Source organism: Sinocyclocheilus grahami, unplaced genomic scaffold, assembly GCF_001515645.1.
Source record: "Sinocyclocheilus grahami isolate Dianchi unplaced genomic scaffold, SAMN03320097.WGS_v1.1 scaffold13.1, whole genome shotgun sequence".
In the NCBI taxonomy this organism is placed as follows: Eukaryota; Metazoa; Chordata; class Actinopteri; order Cypriniformes; family Cyprinidae; genus Sinocyclocheilus; species Sinocyclocheilus grahami.
Genome location: NW_015505192.1, coordinates 2,461,084 through 2,488,338, shown reverse-complemented (window position 1 = coordinate 2,488,338; position 27,255 = coordinate 2,461,084). Strand labels below are relative to the sequence as shown.

The window sequence follows — 27,255 nt, the reverse complement described above, 5'->3', positions numbered from 1 at the left end:
CAATTGTGACAAGCTTTTGGTTGGCAATGATGGTAAGTCACGAATCAACCCTAGTGGGATTCAAACCCCCATCCTTTTGGACGTCTTTAACCACTAAACCACAGCACCCAAGAGCTGCAGGCAGCGGTGTGAGGTGGAGGGAGGGGGATGGAGCTTCTGCTTGCTGCACCGAGTCAGAGTGTCGTCTCAATGCTCTCTGAGGGTCCGCGTGTGTGTTTTTGCATCTACATCAGTTTTTCCGAATGACTCCTGCTCATCGATGGGAAAAGTGAAAGTGGCTCCCTTAGTATGAAGGTAAAACACAGCTGCATCTGATCGTGACAGCTGAGATTCTCGCTCGCCGTTCGGTTGCAGAGCCCGCGGCTCGTTAGTGATCGATTCTTCCCGTATCTCGTGATCGATTATTGCGAACGGGATCATGTCAGAAGTGCTGCCTTACGATGAGAGCATCTCTCATTATGGTGATGATGGAGATGAAGAGCAGCTATCCCTCACCTGCCGCCTGCAGAACAACAGCAGTAACTTCTTCAGTGCTGCGCAGAACAAACGAGCTCCGAAACTCGGACAGATCGGACGCAGTAAGAGAGGTGAGAAAACTACGTATTTACGTTGCTGCAGGTGAAAGAAAACTAAGTGCGTTTTCTAGCCTCAAAAGAAATATTAACGTTGTGATATTCAACAAACTAAAAAAAAAATTTTTTTAAACGTATTTAATCAGTCGCACTAATGCTTCGTTTCCACTATTACCGTGCCTTAAATATGCAAATTTATAGCATCACGTGATGATGTCAGTGTGATGCGTTTGCATTTACTTGCCTGCTTGTGAGTTAATGAGTTTTCATCTAATGGCAAATTGTTTTATTGTCTAGTTAAAAGATGGATAATTGACTAATATATATATTTTTTTAATTTTAACATGTAGAAGTATAGACATACAGAGCCATATATACATAAACTGTACATTTTAGGTGCTGTGTCAGCATTCTCTATAACACAAAAGGATAAACTACGTATTTACGTTGCTGTAGGTGAAAGAAAACTAAGTGCGTTTTCTAGCCTCAAAAGAAATATTAACGTTGTGATATTCAACAAACTAAAAAAAAATTTTTTTTTTTAAACGTATTTAATCAGTCGCACTAATGCTTCGTTTCCACTATTACCGTGCCTTAAATATGCAAATTTATAGCATCACGTGATGATGTCAGTGTGATGCGTTTGCATTTACTTGCCTGCTTGTGAGTTAATGAGTTTTCATCTAATGGCAAATTGTTTTATTGTCTAGTTAAAAGATGGATAATTGACTAATATATATATTTTTTTAATTTTAACATGTAGAAGTATAGACATACAGAGCCATATATACATAAACTGTACATTTTAGGTGCTGTGTCAGCATTCTCTATAACACAAAAGGATTATTATTGAAGAATTGTCTAAAAAGAACAAAAAATACACTTCGATACCACCACCCCCACTCCTCCTCCTCATATACAAGATCATTTTACGTACAAAATAACATAAAACTGAATGTAAACAGTCAAATCTTAAAAAGCAACGTGGTATTGTTGGTATTAATTTTAATCCTTATTAACAAATATATACAAATATAATTTGGAAATGTATCAATATGTATGATACATTTCCAAATTATATTTGTATATATTTGTTAATTAGGATTCAAATTAAAACCATCGTGGAGCTACATGCCTGTATAGCCCTATATAAAATATATAGCCTATGTTTGTGCAATCCCTAGTTGCTAAGAAATTGTTCTCAGACATAACTACATAATTATTATGTTTTGCATTTGGATGCATATTTAAATATCAAAGACTACTTTTTGTCTTTGTCTATTTTTGTTTAGATTTTATTTTAAATGTTGATTTCAAGTGTCAGTTTTTGCATTATCATTACAGTCAAACCTATAAACCCTTTTTTCGCAAACTACATAGGCTATAAAAGCTTGATCAGTCACATGAAAATAATAAGACTAAATACCGATTCAGTGCGGTCATTGTACGACGCTCTGCCCTCTGTGTGTGAAAGTTTTATATGGGACAATTACAAAACACACTGATCATTTAACAGTGCGTTGCGCAATGAATAGATACCGTAATATTGCTCGGTGTGCATTGTAGAGGCAAAATATAAATCATAAACATCATAAAATATAATAAAAACATCATAAAATATAAATTAACGTCATAAAATGCTGAAGAGAGTGTGCGTTTATATTTTGCCTCTATACACATATAGGCTACACACTGAGCAATATTACGCTATCTGTTCATTTCACAGCGTGATTTCTCCCCTAACAAAATACAGATTTGTGCACTTTTTACTGTAGCTGTTTTTTAAACTGGCCTTTGAATTTAGTTTTATTGTGTGGTTTAAAAAAGCGTTACCTTGCTAAAGCATTGACCGAGCTCTTTGATCTAATGGTGTTGTTGTTGCATGTAAACACAAGCTTTACATGCAACAGTCAGACACTCATTTACAGTAGCCTACTCTGATCCAATGGCATAGGAATCGTCAGATTGGCAGAACTCTAGCCCAATAGTGTTGGGGGAATCAGTGGGGGCGGCAATCATATTTCAGGGAGGCCTTTGCACACTACTGCTGAAATGTAGTGCCAGAAATGCGCTCATTGGCCCCCTCTCCAGCTGATGGCGCCCTAGGTGACCACCTAGTTTACCTATGCCTAAAAACGGCACTCAATATAAGTCATTATTCACTGATAATGTTATTGTATATATATAAACTAGCTTCAGGAACATTATCAGTGAAATTTCACTGCTGCCAAAAAAAACACTGCAGTCTAAGCTGGTTTGTTGTGTTTTTTGGAGCTTTACAGTCATGAACAACATGGAATTTTATTGTATGAAAAAACTGCATAAAGATTTTTTTTTAGATATTTCTTTTTATTTCTTATTTTATTTCCTTTTTTACATTTTATTTTACTTTTATCTTATTTTATTCCACAGATAACAAACAAACAATAAATAAATAATGTAACCAATGGGTTCTTCACCTTTTTAATCACCTTGTAACTTTTTGAAGTTTTAAAAAAAAAATTATAGTAGAAATATTATATTTAATATTAGTCCATCAAGTATTATCAGGTCATACCAAACAACATACTTAATAATCTTCCTATAATTAGAACATTTGTATTTAAAATAAATGAATTATAGCATGTCATTTTATTTACATTAGTCAGTTTCACTCATTATTCATTTCTTTTGTATATTTTTTGCAGTTTGCAAAGTCTGTCCTAAAGTCTTGTCATTTCTTCATGGGCGTCTCTTGTGATTTCTCTTTCAGTTGTCATAGAAGATGACAGAATTGATGAAGTCCTGAACAACGCGGCAGAGAAGTCATCGGCGGGAGTGTAACGCACAAGGACGTTGTTAAAGCGGCAGGAAATCGTGGGTTATGTGCATTCTGCGTCGAAAGCACTTTGCAGTCCCTCTTAGTATGGGTTGAATTACATGGTGCGGCAGCAGGCGAGGATAACGTCCTGCTGCGGGCATCCAAATGGAGGAAGTGGGGGTCTGCTTTCTCTCTTTAAGGGCATGTTTCATATCCCTTCTTATAAAGTGACATCCTACATTGGACAAACAAGTCCTGTGTTGTTTAATACATGTGGAGTTGGTCTGTAGTGGTCCAGATTCAGTTTATATTGTGAGAGGAATGCATTGATATCACAAGCACAAATCCGACAACTTTCATAGTGTAATTTGCTGTGAGACTAAGCACTTGGTTTCTCCATATCTTTTTGTGCACAATGAAAGTGTTTTTCACTTTAAATATCCTAATTATTATCTCTTGGATACGTTTTTGTTCTTTTGCCGAGTTGACAGTGAGCAGGTGTTTTTTATAGGATGAGAAAGGAAAGGCTACTTTTTTTAAATCAATTTTTTCATGTTGCATATTGTACATTTTTGATGTGGCTGCAAACTGCCTGCTTAGCCTGCTTAGAGTTCAAAAGCTTATTTTCATATCAAAGAGCTATTTCTGAAAAGGAAAAAAAATGCTTATTTGAGTTGTAGCTGTAGCACTTTCAAACATGGTTGTCACAAATGGATTTTGATCACTTCTGTGCCCAAATTTAGCAAAATATGCCAGTCGACTTGTGTTTCCGTTCACCCGAGTAATGTGAAGTTTTCCAGGCCTGCCTCTCATATATGTTTCAGGGCTTTTTTAACTGCTTTTTTGCATGAGACGGGCACAAACGCCTCCTTCTGTGACAGTGAACTACTAATATATTTACAGTAATGTTGCTCTGAATGACAAACCTCAGACTCTTGAATATTGTATTTGTTGCACTTCTATATACTGTTAAACAGGGCTATATTTGCAATGAAATATATGACCAATAAAATCTGATTATATAACAGAACTCCACCACCCTCACTGTACGCTATGTGAAATTGCATCCATTTGTTGAAGATGGCACTTCGGCCTTGATTTTCTTGTTTTATCAATTGTAACGTGGCGTATTTCTGAAACAAATGTTTTCCAATTAAACAGGCCTGTTCGGATGTAACAGTCTGAGTTGTCGGGTAAATAATGAGGAATGCATTTCAGCTGTTTAACCAGAAGCATGTGCTTCAGTCTGCTTGTCTTGCTCTTAAAAGGTATATTCTACTTTCAATACAAGTCAATAAATAAATCGGTGTAAATGATGAGCAAAAAATTGTGTTTACAATGAATGCTTTTGCACTAAAAGTATATAAAGCCAGGCATTACACTGAAATAGATGTTAAAATACCAAGTTTCTAAATATAACCTTGAGATTAAAACTATGTTACACTATGCTATGTACAATTTAAAGTAAATGATGTTCCCTAGAATTCATCAAACCTAAAGAAAAATGTATCAAGGTTTACACAATAATACTAAGCAGCTCAACTCTTTAACACTGATAATAAGAAATGTTTCTTGAGCAGCAAATCAGCATATTAGAATGATTTCTGAAGGATCGTGTGACACTGAAGCCTGGAGTAATGATGCTGATACAGAATAGAGCTATTTTAAACTATAATAATTTTTCACAATATTTACTGTATTTGTGATCAAATAAATGCAGCCTTGGTGACCATAAAAGAAATCTTCTCCAAACTTTTAAACGGTAGTGTCATTAAATGAAAAGTTTTACATTTCCACTTTTAATCTCTGGAAAAGCTTTCCTTACAGACTTGTAAATCCTTCCTATAGAAACATCTTCAGACGCGACATTCAGATTTATATCCTCACCACTATGAAAAGCCAATTAAACCTACAAACTTTAATAGCGGATTATTTACTAACAACTGAACTTGCTGAACCACTAAGTCCAGATTCTGCTGAAAGCACCTGGTCATGTGAAATGAAAGAGTAGTTCTTCTCTACCAGATCATTAGGACCCCCTGGACGAGCAGGTAATCAGGTGAGAGAAATGTCACAGCAGTTCATTCTCTCTTTATACTTAAAAGCTTCAATGGCACCATTTGGACAACATGAGATCTGGGTTTACTTACTCAATTACAACATTTCCACCCTATTTTCTCAAAGGAAATGAAGCAGAGTAGCTTAAATGATCAGTTTATATAGAAAACATGAGGCTGCAGGGGAAATAGCAAAGAAGAAAGTGAAGTACTCAGTGTCTTTGTGTTGCTTGGAAAGGCTGTGCGGTATCTGCTCTCTCTCCCACAGTACTGAACTTTCTCTACAGTCAGAAGTGAGCTGAACGTATTTAGAAAGAACTAGAACAACTTTACAAACAGTTACGTTTTTTTACTTTCATTTTTATTTTAAACTGCCGAGTGCATGAGGAACAAGAATGTGATGTTCCTTCTCTGAACATGCTTTATAACACTTACACCACATTATGCTGCTGAAATTATTTACTTTTAAACACATTTTGGTTTTAACTGAACAGCACCATGAGGAACAAATAAGTCAGAGAAAATCAGAGAGACATTAGCCCCTTTCACAGTAATACCAGTAAATTGCAGTAAAATGACCGGAACTAATTTACCGGTAAATACAAAAATGCTCTGTTCACACAAGCAACGACTTTTTTTTACGTTTTGACAATGACGTCTTTTTACCGGTAAAGCACCATTGACACATCCATTTCAAAATACCGGTAAATTCTGTGACATCATTTGTAGATGGGTATACGCAGTCAGTGCTTTTGCTGATGTTTTAATTCTTGTGCCAAACGTTCACATTCATGCAGCTGCTTTTGGCCCAGAGACATCGTATTGAAGACTTCAAACTGAACTACACAAGTAAATGCGTCATCTGAATGTTATGATTGACCCCAGAGCCGTTGAGAAACAGAGTTGCGACACTCCCATAGGCTTCCATAGGAACCGAGGAATGCGGAAGTAAAGCGTGTCATGAAGCAGCCAATAGTTCCAGTATTGAAGTCCATTCATTTCAGTGCTTCTCAAGCACACTCGCCAGAAAGTTGAGGAAATTACAGCTGTTTTTGGCATTTTAATGCATTAGTTTACCTCTCGGAAATCTGGCCAGTAGTTGTATTTTATGAAACGTTATAGTTAATGTTTACTTTTAGATAATAGGCAGTTATGCTATATTTGCTGTTAGATAACGTGAGAAACATCTTAATAGCGATCATAACCAGATGCTAGTTGTCATATTTTCAAGTTTTTAGTCTTTCTGCAATCTTTCCCTGTAGGAAGTTGAATGAGTTTCAGTGAAGACTGCCCATTAAAAGAATACAAGAAAGAGTTTCCCTGAATGCAGTTGATTGCCTTGTGTTTCTTTTTAAACGGTATTTCAATTTTTTTTATTGGGTTAAATTCCGTTTCTCAATGGCTCTGATTGACCCTGAGTAGATGTCTCACGTCAGCACGCTCTGAACTCATACTTGCTCATACCGGTAATGTTCAATCAGCAGATTACCGGTAATTTACTGGTAATGATACAACTTCTGATACCGGTAAATTGCCAGAACGAATTTACCAGTATTTTTGAAAATCTCCTGCTCACACATGATCTCTTAATGGTAGGCAACCGATAATTTACCAGTAAATGTGTGAAAGGGACTAATTTGCTTAGGTCTATAAATACTCTGTTGTTGTGCATATTACTGTACAATTTCTATAAAAGAATGAATTTTAATGGAAAAAATAAGCAAGCCACAGTAAATGTTAATTGACGACTTTAAGTTCACATTTTTGGGCTTTATGGGGAGTCCCTTAATGCTTATGGGAGGTCCGGGACCCTGCCAGCCCCCGCTCAATCCCCCCCCCCCAGTAATCTGTCTATGGATACAAAAAAAAATTCTAATATCCTGATTAATCACTAATTCACCTTCACAATTAAACAACTATAGCAATGCAGTGCATCTCCCAGGCCTGCTGAAGGACTACAGAAAATGAACATATTGTGAGACAAAAACAAGAAAACAAAAGTGTTATTGTGTGTTGGCATCTCATTAGAGCTCCAGAAGATGATGGGGAGCTGCACTTCTCTTCCTTCATTATTTTGTCCACCCTGTACACATAGAAGTGCTAACGGTACAGTTGGCTGCCATGGCAACAGATGCGCTCAGTGTTTTCTTGGAGCAGCGATGTGAGCAAAAGCCCTTTTCTCCATGCAAATAATCCAGCTTTGCATCAAAGCCATGTGTTTTATTATTCCCCACTTAAACTGGCAGCCGTCTCGTGAGCGTCAGCTCTGAAAGATACTGCTCTCCAAAGCCATGTGGTTCAGATGAAATCTTTTGCTGTTGTGTTTTGCTAACTGCATGTTAATATTCAATAAATGACAACAGAATGCATCTTTAAAGTGATAATTCACAAAAAATGTAAAAGCACCTGTTTGAATTTATAGTATAGTATTCTTTTCCATAAGAATCAGGGATTTGGCCTGTTGTTTGGGGTTCAAAATGGAAAGAAAACAGCAAAGTGCCTTTCTATAGTCTTGATATGTCATAATATATATTTTTAATATTGTAATTTATATATGAAGCTCACATGACTATTGTCTATAAAAAACAACAACAGTCGAATTACTAACATTATTGGACAGATCACAGATATTTATGGATTCATGTTTCATGTAGCCAATTTTAGTGTCAATACAACCAAATGGCTACCTTTTATTTCTTTTACTTCAAAATCAAATAAATCATCGAGTTACATGTACATTTTTGCTCCTTAGAGACTTGCTATTTACTTATATCGTTCACAATCAAAAACTGAAGTAAAGGTTAAATTCTGCCTCGTTGCAAGGCATCATGCCACTAATTACAGTAAAAGACTGATTTCGCTTTGGGACCATGTTTATCTGAAAGTTCCACAATGGTTGCTATGGAAATGTGTGCTGAGAAGGGAAGTTGTCCTAGTTAGAGCACCGCTTGTGTTGGCAGTGATCTGTAGGAGGCTTGAGAACGATGCTCCTGTCTTATCATTAATTCTCCTTGATGCATTTCCAACAGCAGCACAGGTCATCGCACAATGACTAGAGTGCTATTGTGATCAAAATCATCATTTTCCCATTTGCTTCTGAGAGGGCTGCGCAGTTAAATGCTCTCCGCCTACTCTACTGATTGTTTGCTCACCTCTATGCTTCTTTTAAAAGGTAGAAATGTCAATGATCCAATAGTAATGTCAGATATTTGCAAATGAGCCTTTTTGATCTAACTATGCTCAAACATGACACCAAGCCATAAGAGACTGTGTGCCTATTACAGCATCTTGACATGGTAAAACTGTTTGGCTGAAAATAATAGGAAAGACCATCTCAGTGTTGGTATCTTCAGCATACATTAGAAACAGATTAAACTCTGGTTTGAGATGAGCCAAGCCGATCACACTATAATACTGTACACTATTAGATTTCATGTGTCATTGCTCTATGGCAATAAAACGGAATGTGGACTGATTTGCATCTTAAAAGTAGCATCACATTTCATTGGTTTCTTGAAACACATTGATTAGTGTTTTGAATTTTAATCCCCACCTAGATTTTTTTTTACATTTTCTGAGGTGATGGTATTTTTGTGCTATAGATGTGTCTCAGTGTAACTGAGATTTTACATTTCTTTGAAAAGTAATGGCACACCAATCATCATTCATGTCTGTAGCAAAAACACTATGGGATGATTTACACACTAAAGTTGAATAAATTAAGTGTTAGCGTTAGTTCTGGCAGGTCACGTGAGTCAAGCTTGCATCAGCTGATTCTCAGCTGATCACATCTACCTATAGGAATACGACACGTATCGCGGCATTCCTATATAAGCTCTATTCAGTCTTATTCAGCAGCATTTCAGCTTGCTCAGGAGCAAATTACCCTCCTCCATCCCCAGCTCCTCCTTTCGCCACAGTCTTGGCTTTCTGATATTCCTTGCTAATCAGACTCCTTTATCTTGAATAAAGTGTTACACTTAAATATCATTAAGTTCATTAATGATATCTGCCTTGTTCTGTTAACCCTAGGGGGGTTATTATTGCTGCTCTCCCTCCTCATTCATGACAGGCTGCATGGATGGGCAGGGAGTTTTTTGCCCAGAACAGAACCATACCGCCAAACCAAACTTTATGCTAAGTATCTATCATTTTGACGATAGTGGTCCTGACAGATCTAATATGTGCATATGATGCAAGTATACAAATTAAGTTTGCAGTATAAATTAAGGGTTTATACATTTTTTGGTCGATTAAAATCTTGAAAAATATACTGTGAGTCATCTAATCTACTACAGACTGACTTAAAAGGTTAGTCAATTAAATTTTCTGCAGTCAAATGTATTAAAGTATGTAACAGCTCATTTAAAACTTTTATTATTCCTAAAGGAATAGTTCAATCAAGAATGAAAGTTGGTTGAAAATGTACTTCCCCTCAGGCCATCCAATATGTAGATGACTTTATTTCTTCATCAGAACAGATTTGGAGAAATTTAGCATTGCATTACTTGCTTACCAATCCTCTGCAGTGAATGGGTGCCGTCAGAATGAGTGTCCAAACAGCTGATAAAAATATCACAATAATCCACAAGTAATCCACAGTACTGACATATTTGTTTAGAACTGTTTTGGACTGTTTTTGCTTGTAAACAGTGCTTTTTCCTGTGCATATTTCTCTCTTGATTCAGATGAGACAACATTTTCACTGGAGAAAGCAATATTATGGATAGAGCCAGAAGTAACGGTTTAAAGTTAAAAACATATAGATGGATTTGTTTCTACAAACACACAGCTTTTCACTTCACAAGACGTTAATTGATGGACTGGAGTCATGTGGATTGTTGTGATGTTTTTATCGGCTGTTTGGACTCTCATTCTGACGGCACCCATTCACTGCAGAGGATTCATTGGTGAGCAAGTGATGCAATGCTACATTTCTCCAAATCTGACAAAGAAACAAATTAATCTACATCTTGGATAGCCTGAGGGTGTTAAATTCAAGCACATTTTCATTTTTGGGGGAACAATTCCTTTAATCTAAAGTAGTATGTTATCCCTATAAAATGTATACTGGAAAATACATGCCTTTTTTACACTATCATCATGGAAACATGATGATATTGTTTGGAATACTTTATAGTACCATATAACTATCATGGTGTTTGAATATGGTAGTCAACTATTATCATGGTATATATCAAAATACCATGGTATTATGATATGATACCATCACAGTGCTTTTTGTAAGGGTAAAAATATGAATTCAAAACACAAATTCTCTGATAATCCAAGCTAAACATCATTATAGATGTCAGAGGTTGAGTAATTCATCAGCAGAAGAGTTTTTAATTGCATTTGATCAAACAGAAGGTTAAATTGATTCACACTAATGCATTCTCTGTGTGCTTGATTGAAATCTGACATCGTAACCCTGTTTGCTTTGATCCACAAGACAACAACCTGTTAAAGAATTTGGAACTGATTATCAAAAATTCTAACATTAAAGATTATTTTATTTTAGGTTTGCTGTATATAATTCTGTTGTTTTGCACAGAAACATTTCATAGCATGAATAACTACAAATGGAAACATTTAAAAACATTTAAAAAAATAGTATTTACACATAATTTCACACAAGTGAGACTTCTGAGAAATTACGGATCTGAGAATTACGGATAGTAAGTCAAAAGTCATTTATTCCTAGAGAAAGCTGTAAGACCCTCGGCTCATCATCATTAGGACAAGAACAGGCTTCAGCTTTGAAGAGAGCACATGTATGTGGCTGTAATTGGCTCTGGGAGACACGTGTTTTAGCAACAGTGCCAGCAGAGAATGAAGGAAGAATTTAATTCATTATGTCTAGTGGCTTCATGGATCCCTGATTCAATTCAAGAGGTATTTTTTAAAGGCAGTAAAAGGGTGAGTCACTCCCATCAGCACGTGCTGTGTCATAATCAGATCTGATTCATAACTCAATCAGCAATCATTAGGAGAGTCTGTGTCAAGCTTACCGATCAGATCAAAGTCAGGGATTTCATGGACACTAATAAGCCTCTGAAAAACACATATTGAGGGAAAAAGACTTCAAAAAGTGTATAAGAAAATCAAGTCGACAGGTCAAAGATCTCTTAACAAATCCTTATCTCATTTTTATTAAAGACCAATTTACTGTATACTGAGTGAAAAAAAAATATTAAGCATGATATTATAAAGACAATAGTTCCAGAATTAAAAAAGAATGCTATATTGTCCCAGTACTGAATCCAAAGTAAATTATTACAATATTATTTTGTACTGATCACAGAAGTTGAGACAAGACTTTTTTCCCCACTAATGTTAGAAGAAAATGAGATGCAGAAATCTAAAGAGAAGTATTTTCTTTTCAAATCTATTTGTAAATCAGTTTTACAGAGAATGTCTCACAAATCTCCATAAAAGATACAGTATAAACTTTTCTTAAACCAATGTATGTGTATATGTGAAGCCACCCTCGTCTCCCTCAGACCCATGATGTCATGGTTAACTAAAACTATTATGCTTTCATTAACTAAAATAAAGTTGAAATAAAATAAACTAAAATAGAAATATTAGATTATATATATATATATATATAAAATCACAAATAATTAGATAGATACAATAATTAAATAGAAAGACTGAAATAGTATTTTATCGTAAAACATACTCCAATAATCTTTGTTTTTGTTTTTTTACAAAAATCATAAAAATATTTTTTTTATACAATGTAAAGACATAATAGCAAAACATTTTTTTTAAATCCCTTGAACCAAAAACAAAATCTGATGGCCAGTTGTTGTTTTTTTAACTTCAACCAATTATGAAGTAATTTAACTAGCTACCTAGCAACACCCGAGTTTCCTTAGCAACTGACAGGTTTACCAATTAGAAGTCAAATTATGCTTCACTAAAGCCGTTCATCCACACAGTTCTTCTGTCCTAAATGCTGACTATAAAAACAACCACAAAACAAATCTACATACTATTTGCATCAGTTTAGTCCATTTTATGTTACTAAATATTATATAAATACAAACCCGATTCCAAAAAAGTTGGGACACTGTACAAATTGTGAATAAAAACAGAATGCAATGATGTGGAAGTTTCAAATTTCAATATTTTATTCAGAATACAACATAGATGACATATCAAATGTTTAAACTGAGAAAATTTTTGGAATGTGTAGCTCTCATGAAATCCAAAATGAGCCAATATTTGGCATGACATTTCAAAATGTCTCACTTTCAACATTTGATATGTTATCTATATTCTATTGTGAATAAAATATAAGTTTATGAGATTTGTAAATTATTCCATTCCTTTTTTACTCACAATTTGTACAGTGTCCCAACTTTTTTGGAATTGGGTTTGTACTACATAACATCAGCCATTGAACCATAAAGGACTCATCATCTGAGCTCACCTCTGCTTCATGCACATTTAACACACACATTTCTGGAGAATCAGTGTGTGTTTGTGACTGTCCTCTAGGATCCTCTGATAACACATGCTGACATACTCTTTGAATGATAACTGTGAAACAGGGCAACAAAACATGGATTGCCAGCACTGTTGCCATAGTGACCCCACAGCCTCTCACGCTTCAGCAGCCGCCTGTGCTGGGAAGATGAGGCCGTGTTTATTTATTTATTTTTTTCGTGGCTCAGTATGTCTCCCACACAAAGCATGAAGAATGTGTCTCACAGACATGTTTTCTGTGAGCGACAGTGATTTTTCAGCCTGCATGTCTTTAATTTGACTTTCCGTGACAGATACTGTAATCTATTCATGATAGAGCCAGATGCGTTACACTGTTTCCTTTCGCAGTCGTGTATTATGCAAAGGTCTTCTGTTATGTAATTTTGCGCTACCAAAAAAGTTTATAGCTCGACCATCAGAGTATGTAATGGAAAAGATCATGCAAGTGTTCACTCTGGAGCAGCTATTTACAAATCTGAACACTAAGAGGGCATTTAGCCGTTTCAAGCTGTTACAAAACCTATTGTGCTGTCTACGGAGGCAGTATTTTAAGAAAGCATATAGGTGCATTCATCTTGTTGCAATTGGTAGGCAAATTAATTATGCATTTTCCCTGAGATAACCATCTTTTAGATCAATTCTAATGTACAGCATTGCATACTCCACAGAGAAAACATTTCCACAATTTTCCTCAACAAGCTCAGAATATACTATATGGAACTAATAGTAACACTTTAGACTAGGGAACACATATTCACTATTAACGTCCCTCAATAAACTCCTAATTGGGTAGCCTAATTTGCTGCTAATTAATAGTTAGTAAGGTAGTTGTTAAGTTTGGGGTCGGGTTAAGGGATCTAAAATATGGTCATGCAGAATAAGGAATTAATATGTGCCTTATGAAGTAATTATGAAGTAATTACTTATCCAAAAGTAACTCAAAGTGTATGAGATTTCAGACGCAGCCATTATCTTCCGTGCGCTGTTTGTCACAAATAATTATACTGGCTTGACATCTAGTGAAATATAAAAATGAAGACATTTTAAAATGTGAAAAGTTTAGCAAAAACATAAAAAAAGAAAAATGCTTATTAGTGTATCTAATGAATGCTGCTCTTCATATAAATCAAGATTCAATCATTGTAGATTGTCTAGTGTTTCAGTTTCAAAGTAGCTTCCCCAAACTCAAATTAGAATTAATTTTTTTTTATATGTAACATTTTTAATATCTTAAATAAGAAAATAAATTAAACACTTTTTTTCATAAAAACATATATAACATATATATATACTGTGTATATATATGGGGGGCAGAATGAAAGACAATTGTCTCATTTACACTTGAGCAGTGAAAGTCTCTGGAAAGGTCTTCTTTTAATATTCCTTTATTAATTATTAATAAATGATTACCAAATATTAGCACATTTGTTGTGAAGAATGGGCAAGAAATGTGGAGTCATACAGACTATATTTATTATACTGTAGTCTGACTATATATATATAATTTTTTTTTCATATTCTTACTTCTTCAGTAAATCTGTAAACATAAAGCTCTGCACATTTCTTGCCCATTCCACACAACAAATTTACTCCGGCCAAATTAGATAGAGAGTCGGTGGACAGCAATTTTCAGGTCATTCTGCAGATTTTCAATTTGATTCTGAGCTCTTTGTATACTTACTTTTTTCCAAGCTATTCTTCCATGATTTTTCTTTGTGCTTTGGGTCATTCTCCTACTAGAAAGTGGATTTTTGCCAATCGATGGCTGAGTGAAACTGGTTCTAACATACAAACTTTTCAATACCTCTGTTTAAAATCAGACAATAATGCTGCCATATTAAGGATAGTGTTACCTAACTGTCAACTGTATACTGTACATGATACTTTTCATTTTCAGGCCAAAGAGCTCAACTTTTGTATCAGCTTTAGTTTTCTCACTTGGCTTTTTGCAAATTCCATCCGCCCACCCATAGGTCTGTGTACTGTAAACCTGTTTGCCACTTTGGAGCTGCACCAACTTGCTGAGCAAAGATGAAAATCACATGAAACTGCGGTTTGCCGCAGTACTTGAGACTCTGACATCTGTAGCTTTTGTTCCTCTCGTTCTAAAACCAATGCAGCTCTCAGTGGGAAGCTCAACCCTCTTATCTGAAATATTGCTTCTATCCCCTGTCGTCTGTGGTGTAGAAATTAAACTGCTGCTCCAAATTGACTTACATTTGTGGCTCAGGTCACCGTCCCACTGCTGAAGACATGCTTAAAACCTCCTCTAGACTCTTTGGGTTCCACCATTGTACCTTCTATACTCTTCAGCCCCTACAGCTCGTGCCTCTTCTTTGTGCTCTTTCACCTACTGTGGACACCTGACGCGATACCATTTCCCTCTTATTTTTTGTCCGCTGTGACCTTGTTGGTTGCCATGGTGCTCACCACATTTCTTTTCCACATGGCACCTGCTACACTCAGCTGATCGACATCAGGTAAGTCCAGTTCTCACTACCAGTTACAGTCCAGAGTGAGGAACTAGGAAAATCTTAAAATCATATCTAAAAATGTGAATTAAAATGAATAAATGTTGATTTTTTTTTGTTGTTGATTAAGATTTATTGTCCCTAAATAATTGTGTTCCGTTCACTAACGACTGTGTGTTTTGATTCTTGTAAAAAGAGATTTTTCTGCACTCAAAGACTGACGGAAGCTAAACCAATAGCATTCGAGTGTGGACTGTGAAGGAGCATTTCATTGGTTAGACCCTCGGAACGAACACGCCTCCTTCCCTGAATGAGTCGGTAAAAATTCAGGGATCTTGTGCGTGAATAAACTGAATGAGAGCAAGCAACGCTCGTTTAGTTCGACAAATGAAAGCTTGAAACAGCCATGCACAGCAGTTGACAAAACTGATGAAAACGTGTAGATAATGCTTTAATGACAGCCATTAGATGAGATTATAATGTTTAAATACACTTTTGAGTCGATTTTTAGATACGTCCATTTTAATGAAGGTAATAAGTTTTGTTTAGGTCGTAAAAGAATCAGTTCTTATAACGAATTGGTTGAGTGAAGGATTCGTTCTGAATACTCCAAAATGCACGTACTAGTCACCACCTGCTGGCGAAACATTGCGAACTGCAAAAAATGGCCACCAAACAAATCAGAACAATTCTTTTTGAAATTAAATTAAAGGAATTCTGAGAGATTCAAAAGATTAGAGTTACTGCGATGAATAAAAACATGCTATTTTAGATAAAGTAGGGCCCTATGATTTCCGCAATGCGGAAAACGAAGATGGAATCACGGTATCCAGTCATAAAAATTGGATTTACTGTATTACGCAGAATGTCACAGAATTTGCCAAATTTTTAATTAATAAATCATCATCAAAGTTGGTCAGTACACTTACAGGTAGGGTAGGTGATTTCAGAGAGGCTAGCAACAGCAAGCTAGCTTTGAAAGCATAAGATCTCACTCTCCCTGCAAATCACTCTCCAAAGCCACGCCTCCTCCAAAACACATGAACACGCACAGGCAGACCAGAGGCTAACCAGCGACACGATGAGAGACGACATTAGTGGAGGGTTGAATTCAATGCTGTCAGATTACCTCATGTCTCATTCACCAGTGAGAAAACATTACTGTACAAAGTGCATAATATTACATTAATAACTCCTTCCATTCTCGATCAGTCTGCAATAGCGTAATGGAATGCGCTGATGACGTATGAACAGAGTGCGCGGAGATATGCAAATACATACGTTAACAGGCAGTCAGGGCAGCCTATCGTAATCCTCGGACTGAGGAATATGATTGGACGAACTTTTTATTGTCCTATACGCCTTCCACAGATGATATGAATACATATAAATACATTTAGACCACTAAGCTTAGTGATTGCTATCAGGATGTAAATAAACTTTCAACCAGCATAACAAAAAAAAATTTTGAACCAAATCACCTATCCTACCTTTTAAATCAAAACGCGATATGGACTAGTGTCGGTCAATATTAAGCCGCAAAAAGACAATTTAAATATGAATCCTGCATGCTCTGCATGTCTCTTTGTGAATGAATGGTGCAAACGTGTGGTTTTGTTTACTACACACATACTGAGGCACGCATTCTCGTGGTAGGGATGGGTAGAAGTTTTCGGGATGAAAACCTTCAGGGGGGATGGTGTGGTCAATTTCTTTGGTGGGGCAGGGGGTCCTGTAACTTTACACAATGATCACAAAATTTGTCTCATTTTTTAACATTTTTATTTAATGAAAAATTAGCTTTATTAAATTAACTCTGATTTATAAAATGTTTTTCTTCTGGGGCCTGAAATGGGGGAATTTTGCCAATAATGATAATTAAACAATATTCTGCTGAATGTGTTTTTGTGCTGGCACTTTGGCTAGTTTAGGCCTGTCATAGATAAATAAATTACAATAAAACCGCCAGTAGGTGACAGCAAGTTCCTGATTTAATAAAGGATTTATTGAATCATTCAAATCAGACGATTTGTTCAAAACGGCTGATTCAATTAGAAACTAAACAAGTTATGTCTTTATGAATGGACCGTTGAATCATTGACATTTTCTACTCCTTTTGCGATATTCCTGTTGCAAAACTCACTTGTGCACTTGTAAATGCAGATGCGAGAGAGCAGAACCACGGGTGGGGCTGGGGTGCGGATGAAGCCATTTTATTGGTCGATGCCTTACCAAATACATTGGATGATTTCTTTGCGTGATGACATCATGCAACAGTGGCAGCCAGTGTGCCATTTTGGTAAGAAAGCTGGCTTTGGGAAAACAACTCAGCAAGGCAGAAGACTGCGGAAGCTCAGCATGGGCAATGCTGGCTACTGGGTAGCCGTGGTGGATCAGGATACTCACTCACCGATGCGGTCTCCTAATCAACCACGGCTTGCCAGCAGCCAGCATTGTCCATTAGGTGAGCTGATAGCTTCCGCAATCTTCTGCCATGCTGAGGACAATCAGAGGGCATTTAGTGTTCTCTGAATCACCTCTGACAAAAAGACTTGGTTAAATAAGAAGTCATTGTTTTATCCAAATAGTAAACAGTAGTGTAATTTAACACCTGTAACAACAAACTACATCAATCATTTACAGTTGACTGGAAACTCCCTTAAGTGTGTTTTCTTGCATTGTCTACAATAACACAACCGGGGTGCTAAATTAATAAGAGTCTATCAAATATCATGAAGCATTCTTGAAAAGCTTCGTACAGACACTTGATCCTCAAAGCCCAATGTATTCGTTCATGTGTCCAACATGATTAATTTAGAGCTGCCACCTGCCTGTGGGCCATCTGATCAGTCAGACATTCATCTGTGTAGGAAACAGTGTTAATGCACTGCCACGGCTCAGGCTCACAGGAGACACTTGATAAATATGCTTCACTGATACGATGGATGAGCTGTTATTTAAATATGGAGCAACTGGAATAAAGCCTTATACTTATGTATTACCTGAAAGACACAATGTTGAATATGCCCTCATTTGTTTTTCCAATATGGTTCCAGAAATTTAGTTTTACAGTCTCACTACTTAGCAGACCTGGAGCTAGTCTCAGCCTCAGGCGGCACACCCACAAACCGCCCACAAACCATTCGTCAACCATCTGATCATGTTGCACACAAAAATAAAAGGATTTCTCAAAACGTCAAGATTCAAGCTTCTTCAGTTGAACACAAAAAGAAAAAAATATGGTCGCTCTTTTCAGTGCAATTGCAATGAAGACTGAGGCCTTCAGACTTCAAAAAGGATGAAAAATCTCCTTAAGAAGTTTAATAAAAGTAGTCCATTCGAGTGCTGTTATACTGTGTTTCAGGATTTATTATGCTATACGATAGCCTTGTGCATGTTGACCAGACAAACAGAAATTTAGGTTGTTATTCATCTTCCAATCCATTCATGAACACGAAAACCGAATCGAGAACAAATTATTCAGAACTGTGTAAATCAGATCAATTGACTGATTTCAAAGATTTGATTCAACAAAAGTGATTCACAAATGAATCAGACATTTCTACTTCTCACTAAGGAGATCTAGAGCAGCTGCCAAAATTTTCTGTGAATATTAATTTCAGTTATGGTCTATTCTTCACACAAAGTTATCATATTACTTAAAAAGACTTCAAATGTTGTGCTTGAGCCACTTTTATGGTTATTTTGTTATAGCTTTATATATTGCTGTCTTCATTCACTTTTATTATACTGAAAGGATTCTCCACCCAAAAATGACAAATCTGTCATCATTTATCAAACCTGTATGACTTTTAATTCGGTGGAACACAAAAGATGATATTTAGAAGAATGTTTGTAACTAAATAGCTTCAGTTCCCTTTGACTTCCATTGTACGGACAAAAAATACAATGGAAGTCAATTGGAACAAAAACTGCTTGGTTCAAAATATCTTCTTTTGTGTTCAGCAGAAGAAAGAAAGTCATACAGGTTTGGAACATTTTTGTTTAATGATTTTACTATCCCTTTAAAAAGAGTGGCGATGATCAAATAAAGGATGATTTGCACCTTGCAACAAACCGTAAAGTTAAAGGCATAATTCACCCAAAAATGAAAACTCGGTCATCGTTTATTTTTTTCCATACTATGGAAGTCAGTGGTTACCAACATTTTTCAAAATATCTTCTTTTGTGCCTAACATAAGAATGAAACCCATACAAGTTTGGAACAACCTGATGGTGAGTAAATGATGACAGAATTTTCATTTATGGGTGAACTATGCCTTTAAGAAAACCCTTACTTTTAGTAATAATTGTAAAGATTTTTTTAACCTAAGGATTTCTCAAAACGTCAAGATTCAAGCTTCTTCAGTTGAACACAAAAAGAAAAAAATATGGTCGCTCTTTTCAGTGCAATTGCAATGAAGACTGAGGCCTTCAGACTTCAAAAAGGATGAAAAATCTCCTTAAGAAGTTTAATAAAAGTAGTCCATTCGAGTGCTGTTATACTGTGTTTCAGGATTGATTATGCTATATGATAGCCTTGTGCATGTTGACCAGACAAACAGAAATTTAGGTTGTTATTCATCTTCCAATCCATTCATGAACACGAAAACCGAATCGAGAACAAATTATTCAGAACTGTGTACATCAGATCAATTGACTGATTTCAAAGATTTGATTCAACAAAAGTGATTCACAAATGAATCAGACATTTCTCCTTCTCACTAAGGAGATCTAGAGCAGCTGCCAAAATTTTCTGTGAATATTAATTTCAGTTATGGTCTATTCTTCACACAAAGTTATCATATTACTTAAAAAGACTTCAAATGTTGTGCTTGAGCCACTTTTATGGTTATTTTGTTATAGCTTTATATATTGCTGTCTTCATTCACTTTTATTATACTGAAAGGATTCTCCACCCAAAAATGACAAATCTGTCATCATTTATCAAACCTGTATGACTTTTAATTCGGTGGAACACAAAAGATGATATTTAGAAGAATGTTTGTAACTAAATAGCTTCAGTTCCCTTTGACTTCCATTGTACGGACAAAAAATACAATGGAAGTCAATTGGAACAAAAACTGCTTGGTTCAAAATATCTTCTTTTGTGTTCAGCAGAAGAAAGAAAGTCATACAGGTTTGGAACATTTTTGTTTAATGATTTTACTATCCCTTTAAAAAGAGTGGCGATGATCAAATAAAGGATGATTTGCACCTTGCAACAAACCGTAAAGTTAAAGGCATAATTCACCCAAAAATGAAAACTCGGTCATCGTTTATTTTTTTCCATACTATGGAAGTCAGTGGTTACCAACATTTTTCAAAATATCTTCTTTTGTGCCTAACATAAGAATGAAACCCATACAAGTTTGGAACAACCTGATGGTGAGTAAATGATGACAGAATTTTCATTTATGGGTGAACTATGCCTTTAAGAAAACCCTTACTTTTAGTAATAATTGTAAAGATTTTTTTAACCTAAGGGGGTTGTTGCAACTGGGCACTGATGTTGTTAAAATCAATAAAGCCAGGCTAGAAAATGGTCCTTCTGAATCTTTGTATGGTTTAATCTGCAACAAATCCTTCTTTTGTTTTTGTAAGGGAAATTGGACCTCATCTGTGGTTCACCACAACTTTCCCACTCAAATTACATCACTGTTAGATGACTGCTTGATCAAAATGTCCTTTGGATCAAAGGGGCAAACAAAATATCTCAGTTTCATTGGGGTCTTAACCCATGTGAATGTTTCCACAAACATAGAGGCAATTCACTTGAGAAGAAAAGGGCTCTTCAAAGAGTTACTCAAAAAAGGCTTTAGCTCTAGCACATAAAACGGTTGCCTAGAAACAAGATAAAAATTTCAATAGCATATCCATTTACAGATAAAGCTGTTTGCTAGTGTATTTTCGTTAAACGCTACATGATGCTCAAAAAACACAGCCCACTCCATTCATCACAGCCTAATCTATGCTCTCTTATTAGACTGTGTAACTCTTCTGTCAAAGTCTAAAAGAGCTGTTTAGGTGGGTCAGATATTCAGTAACTTCATGAAGTATAAAAGTTTTTTGCCACCACTAACAAACTCACCCATGGCAATCGTTATGAACAGTAGGATCCCAACCGTGAAAGGAAAAGGCTCCTTTTAGTTATGAATAGAGAAGATCACATTGCAATCACTCCTGCATTTACCAATGTGTTTAGTATGAAATGCTATCAGTCACGTATTTCAATCAAGCAGGCCTGTAATAATCTCAAAGGCATGTGTGTTTCTCATTACATCACTTGCTCACCAGTGGATCCTCTGCAGTGAATGGGTGCCGTCAGAATGAGAGTCAAAACCGCTGATAAAAACATCACAATAATCCACAAGTAATCCTGACCACTCCAGTCCATCAATTAATGTCTTGTGATGTGAAAAAGCTGTTTGTAAGAAAAAAATCCATCATTTAGAAATTTTTCACTTTAAACCATTGTTGTCGGCTAAAATAAAAAAAGACCTCTATTGTTTTCTCCACTGATAAATCCGTCATGTCTGAATCAGGAGAGAAATATGCACAGATTAAGCACCGTTTACAAGCAACAAAAATCCAGAACAGTTCTAAACAAATATGTGGGTGGATTTTGATGTGAGAGGACAACAGGGAATAGTTTTTCACTGGAGGAAGTGTGATTATGATTTATGGACTCACATTTTGGCCAGGCTTGAAGTCATGATTTTTATTACTTAGGCTAAATCTTAAAACTTGTATAGAACTTAACTTTTAAGCACCACTTAATCCTCCAATGCAGGTAGAGATTCAGAGGTGGCGTTGAAGTTTATAACAAAGAAAAGTAGGCATGAATTCCACCATTACTACCATTTACAGGTGTGAGTGTGGAGAGTCATTTAGGGCATGCTTGTTTCCTCTATGGCTTTTCTTTTAATCAAACCTCAGTCTTTTAATGAAGCGCTGGCTTGCAGCTATTCATCAGCCCTGGACCCCAGTGGAAACAAACTTGTCGGACATCATTAAAGCCTGTATGTCCCTTGGTTGAGGCATCTGCCTCGCTGCGCTGAAAGTAAGCAGCTAATTAAGAGCTAAAGCTTCTCTCTGATCCCTCAACGAGCACAAGGGTCCAAAACGAACGCTGCTTTGAGATTACCCGTGTTGTCATGCTGAGGGACCCACTGAGAGTATTTCCACGAATTGAGCTTCACCTAATGCAGGGGTAGGCAAGTTCGGTCCTAGAGAGCCACAGTCCTGCAAAGTTCTGCTCCATCCCTAAAAAAACAACCTCACCTGCCTGTGTTTGATTAGGGTTGGAGCTTAACTCTGCAGGACTGCGGCTCTCTAAGACCGAACTTGCCAACCCCTGACCTAATGGGACTGATGACATTTTTTGGTTCCGTGTTTTCGGAAAAAACAAACATCGCTGGTGAGCTCATTTACGGCATTTCAATGACATAATCAGTCGTTGGAAAGCACAAACAAGCTGCTATTTCAGGACTGGACTGTTGATGAGCTGCTATTTGTAGCTTAATTAATTCAGTTAGGAATGAACTATGGCAAATGTTTCATGGCAATGAATGGAAGATAAGAAGACTGATGTAGGATCGCTAGAGACGAGGAGGCGGCGCTAATATCAGTGAAGTAGGTCACAACTCATTGATTTTATCGTCAGCCATGACAGCGATGCCCAAAATACAGTGCATGATCAGTTATGGTTTTTCAAAGTGATCCGTCACAGTTCACTTTTGACTGACGCTTGAAGGAAACTTATTGTAACTTTGTCAGTGAAACTTAGCTAGATCTTGCTGTGCTAAAATATTAGATTTTCTGATGAAATATAGGCTAGTGTTATCATGCAGGGTTATTATAATTAACTAAAACTAAAGTCATAAAAACATTTTCATTAGTTGAAATATAAAACCGTAAACTGAAACATAATAAATATAACTAAACTACAAAAAATACAATTATTGCAGCTTGAGCTTGCCAATGCAAAGTTTTACATTTTCATTATGTAAACTTAAATAAAAATGAACAAAAGACATATTTAAAAAAATAAAAATGACAAAACAACAAAATTACTCAAATTTGAAAAATAAAATGAAAACTGAAAATATAAGAAATAAACTCAATTTCCATAGGCTATATTAATAAAAACTTAATAGTATTTCAGTTATACTTAAATAAAACTGCAAAGCTCGCTTCCTCAAAAACACTATCACACATAAAGCTGGATAGAATCACCCAGATGCAAATAAAATTTTCAAAATGTGCTTATAAAAATGAATAAATGCTCATCAACAACAATAGTAACAAATGTAAAACTATATATATGTATATATATATATGCATTTAAAAAGTCATAAACATAAAATATAGATTTAAATTATATATATATATATAATTATATATATACCGTATACACACACACATGCACATTGTAAAAGCTTTTTACACTGTATTTTTATTGGCAGCATAAATGCAATTCTGAAATTCATAAATAATAAAACTAAACATTGTCATATGAAAAATATTTACAAAATATATTTACAATATTTACAAATGCACCAGATGAAAAAGTCTCTGGCAATATAAAAAGCATTTATTCTTTGATAAGATATAAAAGTGAGTTGAACACCAAAGTATGGGCATTAGTACTAGTGATGCACCACTAATAAGTCCGACTATGACTTGATGGTCAAATTACCAAAAGTTTATTTTCATTTTTTAGCTTTTATGTCAAGTATGTTATTCAAGGCCTGCTTAACAATAATTATAGTTGCCATAGAAACAAGCTCAATATGGCATGAAATATTTCTTGTTTTTGTGCAACGTAAAAAATGCTGCCTCTGATTTCTTATGTGCTAACTACAGACCTGTCATTACCATTCTGCTTCAGTTTTATCTTTGCCCCTTATGCTCGGCAATCGCTATCAAAATATCAAATAACACCTCGCCGCTGATTAAAAACAGTCTGTGCAAAAGTGTGAAAGAAGTCAAATTGAGTGTGCGCCCATTCCACACAATGAATCCTTGTTAAGTAAGAGGCTTTACATAAGAGAAGAAAATCTGTAATGAAGTACAAGGGCGAATCCGTCAGCTCTGTAGCTGCTCGTGTGAAAGTGTTGGGTAGTACAAGTGGGACATCAGTACAACACATCAAAAGTTCTTGTCAGTGACATACTTCTGCTTCCTGGGATCAATGGTTTATTGATGATATGTGCATAGTTGATGAATGCTTGATGACTGTGGTATTCTGAACAGTAAACCTTCTTGTATGCAAAATTTGGTGTAGGATTTCCTTTCGAAACAATTTTCACTCAGAAATTGCTAGCAAATCACAAGTAATTACAAGAAACCGCAAATAACATTTCATTAAACTTGAAATTTTGAAGTAGAAAGACTTCCTGGGAAATGTAGCCATCTTTGTTTTATTTACAACTTTGAAAAAAATATATAAATTAGCCTAATTTTTATAGTTAAAGGAATAGTTCGCCCAAAAATGAACATTTGCTGAAAATGTACTCACTTCTCAGGCCATTTAAGATGTAAATGAGATTGTTTCTTCATCAGAACAGATTTGGAGAAATGTAGCATTACATCACTTGGTCACCAATGGATCCTCTGCAGTGAATGGGTATAATTTAAAACAGTTGCTTCTGGCTAAAATACAAGTCATATTTCATAATATTGCTTTCTCCAGTGAAAAAGTTGTCTCGTCTGAATCAGGAGAGAAATATGCACAGGTTTACAAGCCAAAAAAAGTTCTAAATAAATATTATGATGTATTTATTAGCTTTTTGGACTCTCATTCTGACGGCACCCATTCACTACACAGCATCCATTGGTGAGCAAGTGATGTAATGCTACATTTCACCAAATCTGCTGTGATGAAGGAACAGACTCATCTACATTGTTTCAGAAGAAATCTCAAAAATGTCTCAAACTGTGCTCAGATTTGCAATCAAAAGACATTTCTCATCAGATTCCTAAAATAAAAAAAATCCACATTTCATTTTACAGCTCAGCAATTGTCTTATTGTTTTATTTCTCCTAAAGACTTTTATGAGAAACATCTGATTCATAAATGAGAAATGACGTCAATGTGTAATTCTTTGTGGTCAGTGGCTGTTTGTGTCTTACAATTATTATATTTTCTCTCAGCTGTGCATTTACTATCATAATGGGTTTCCATTAGCATGTTTGCTAGAATAGTCTGCAGACATTAGCATAATTACATTTCCTCAGACCTCACGCACAACTAACTACAGGTCTCATTGATGCAGCAGGTTCGTGACACTGTGAAAATACCCAGTAGAGGGAGAAAATGGTGGGGAAAAGGGAAAAAATACAAAGTAGAATTAACTCGCTAATTTTTAAGGGAAGTTTATTAGCTTACTGGAGGAAACTTCCAGTTCCTTAATCATTTCATTAACAGTTCTTTCAGTATTTGGAAAAATAACTGATCACATATTTGAACTCTCTAAAGCCTACTGTATCATATTTGACACATGAATTTCTAAGGCCTCTAAATGATCAATATGATCACAACTTTGCTGGAAAATCTCTTGTACCCAATGTGCTACATGCTTTCTGTCATCTGATTGACTGTTTATGCTTTTTTAACAAGTAAAGTAACTTTTACTGTGAAATGTACTGTTTACTGTTTAATGTAGAAAGCGGCTGTAAGAAAATAGCTAAAGCATTGAAAATCCCCATTTCCACCATCAGGGTAATAATTAAGGAGTTTTAGTCAACTGAAGATGTCGCAAATCTGCCTGGAAGAGGATGTGTGTCTATATCGTCCTATTGAACTGTGAGGAGGAGAGTTTGAGTGGCCAAAGACTCTTCAAGGATCACAGAATTGCAGAGATTAGTTGAGTCTTGGGGTTAGAAAGCCTAAAAAAATATCAAACAGCACCTACATTACCACAAGTTGTTTGGGAGGGTTTCAAGAAAAATCCTCCTCGCTCATCCAAAAACAAACTCCAGCATATTCAGTCAGACACGACTAGAACTTCAAACGGTACTGGCTTCTATGGTGAGATGAAACTTAAAAAAGATTCTGGCTTCTATGGTAAGATGAAACAACAACAAAAAAAAGCTTTTTGGCAGCAAACCCACCAGATGGGCTTGGTGCAAACAGGGATTAAAAGTACCCCATGCCCACAGTTAAATATACTGCTGGATCTTTAATGTTGTGGGCCTATTTTTCTGCCGGAGGTCCTGGACATCTTGTTCAGATACACAGCATCATGGATTCTATCAAATAGCTACCAACAGATAAAAAAATCTCTGTCAGAAATCTTATCATGGGCCGTGGTTGGATCTTCCATCAGGACAATGATCCAAAACAAACATCAAAATCAACAGAAAAATAGGTCACTGAGCACAAAATGAAGCTTCTGCCATGGAACCAGTGGCAAGAAGCTTCTGACCTGTTCCCTGACCTGAATCCTATAGAAAATGAGTGAGGTGAATGGAAGAGAAGAAGTACCAACATGGAGCTGGGAATCTGAAGGATCTGGAGAGATTCTGAATGAAAGAATCTTCTCTGATCTCTTGTCAGGTGTTCTCCAAACTCATCAGGTGTTATAGAAGAAAACTCAGAGCTGTTATATTGGGAAAAATGACGTTGCAATAATTGAGTGTCAATAATTGTGGCCAACGTGAACTAGAGAAAAACATTTATTTCATAACAAGATTTTCCCCACACTTTCTATTGTTTCACTTCAATGAAACGTTAGAATTTTGTGAATTCTTTTAATGAAAGATCAAAAGGATAAATGATGCAGATTTATTTTCACAGCCACATTTGCTCATATTTACCAAAAAAAATAAGGTTCCCAACTCTAATTAACAGC

General features: G+C 35.9%; 1 protein-coding gene across 1 annotated transcript; it reads left to right on the top strand.

The window, feature by feature from the left end:
• Window positions 1–89: 89 nt before the first annotated feature.
• On the top strand, window positions 90–4,039 carry LOC107599136 (calcium/calmodulin-dependent protein kinase II inhibitor 2-like). Its single transcript, XM_016290643.1, has 2 exons — window positions 90–587; window positions 3,325–4,039. The coding sequence occupies exons 1-2, from the start codon at window positions 419–421 to the stop codon at window positions 3,393–3,395; spliced, it is 240 nt and encodes a 79-aa protein (XP_016146129.1). The 5' UTR covers window positions 90–418; the 3' UTR covers window positions 3,396–4,039.
• The last annotated feature ends 23,216 nt before the right edge of the window (window positions 4,040–27,255 follow it).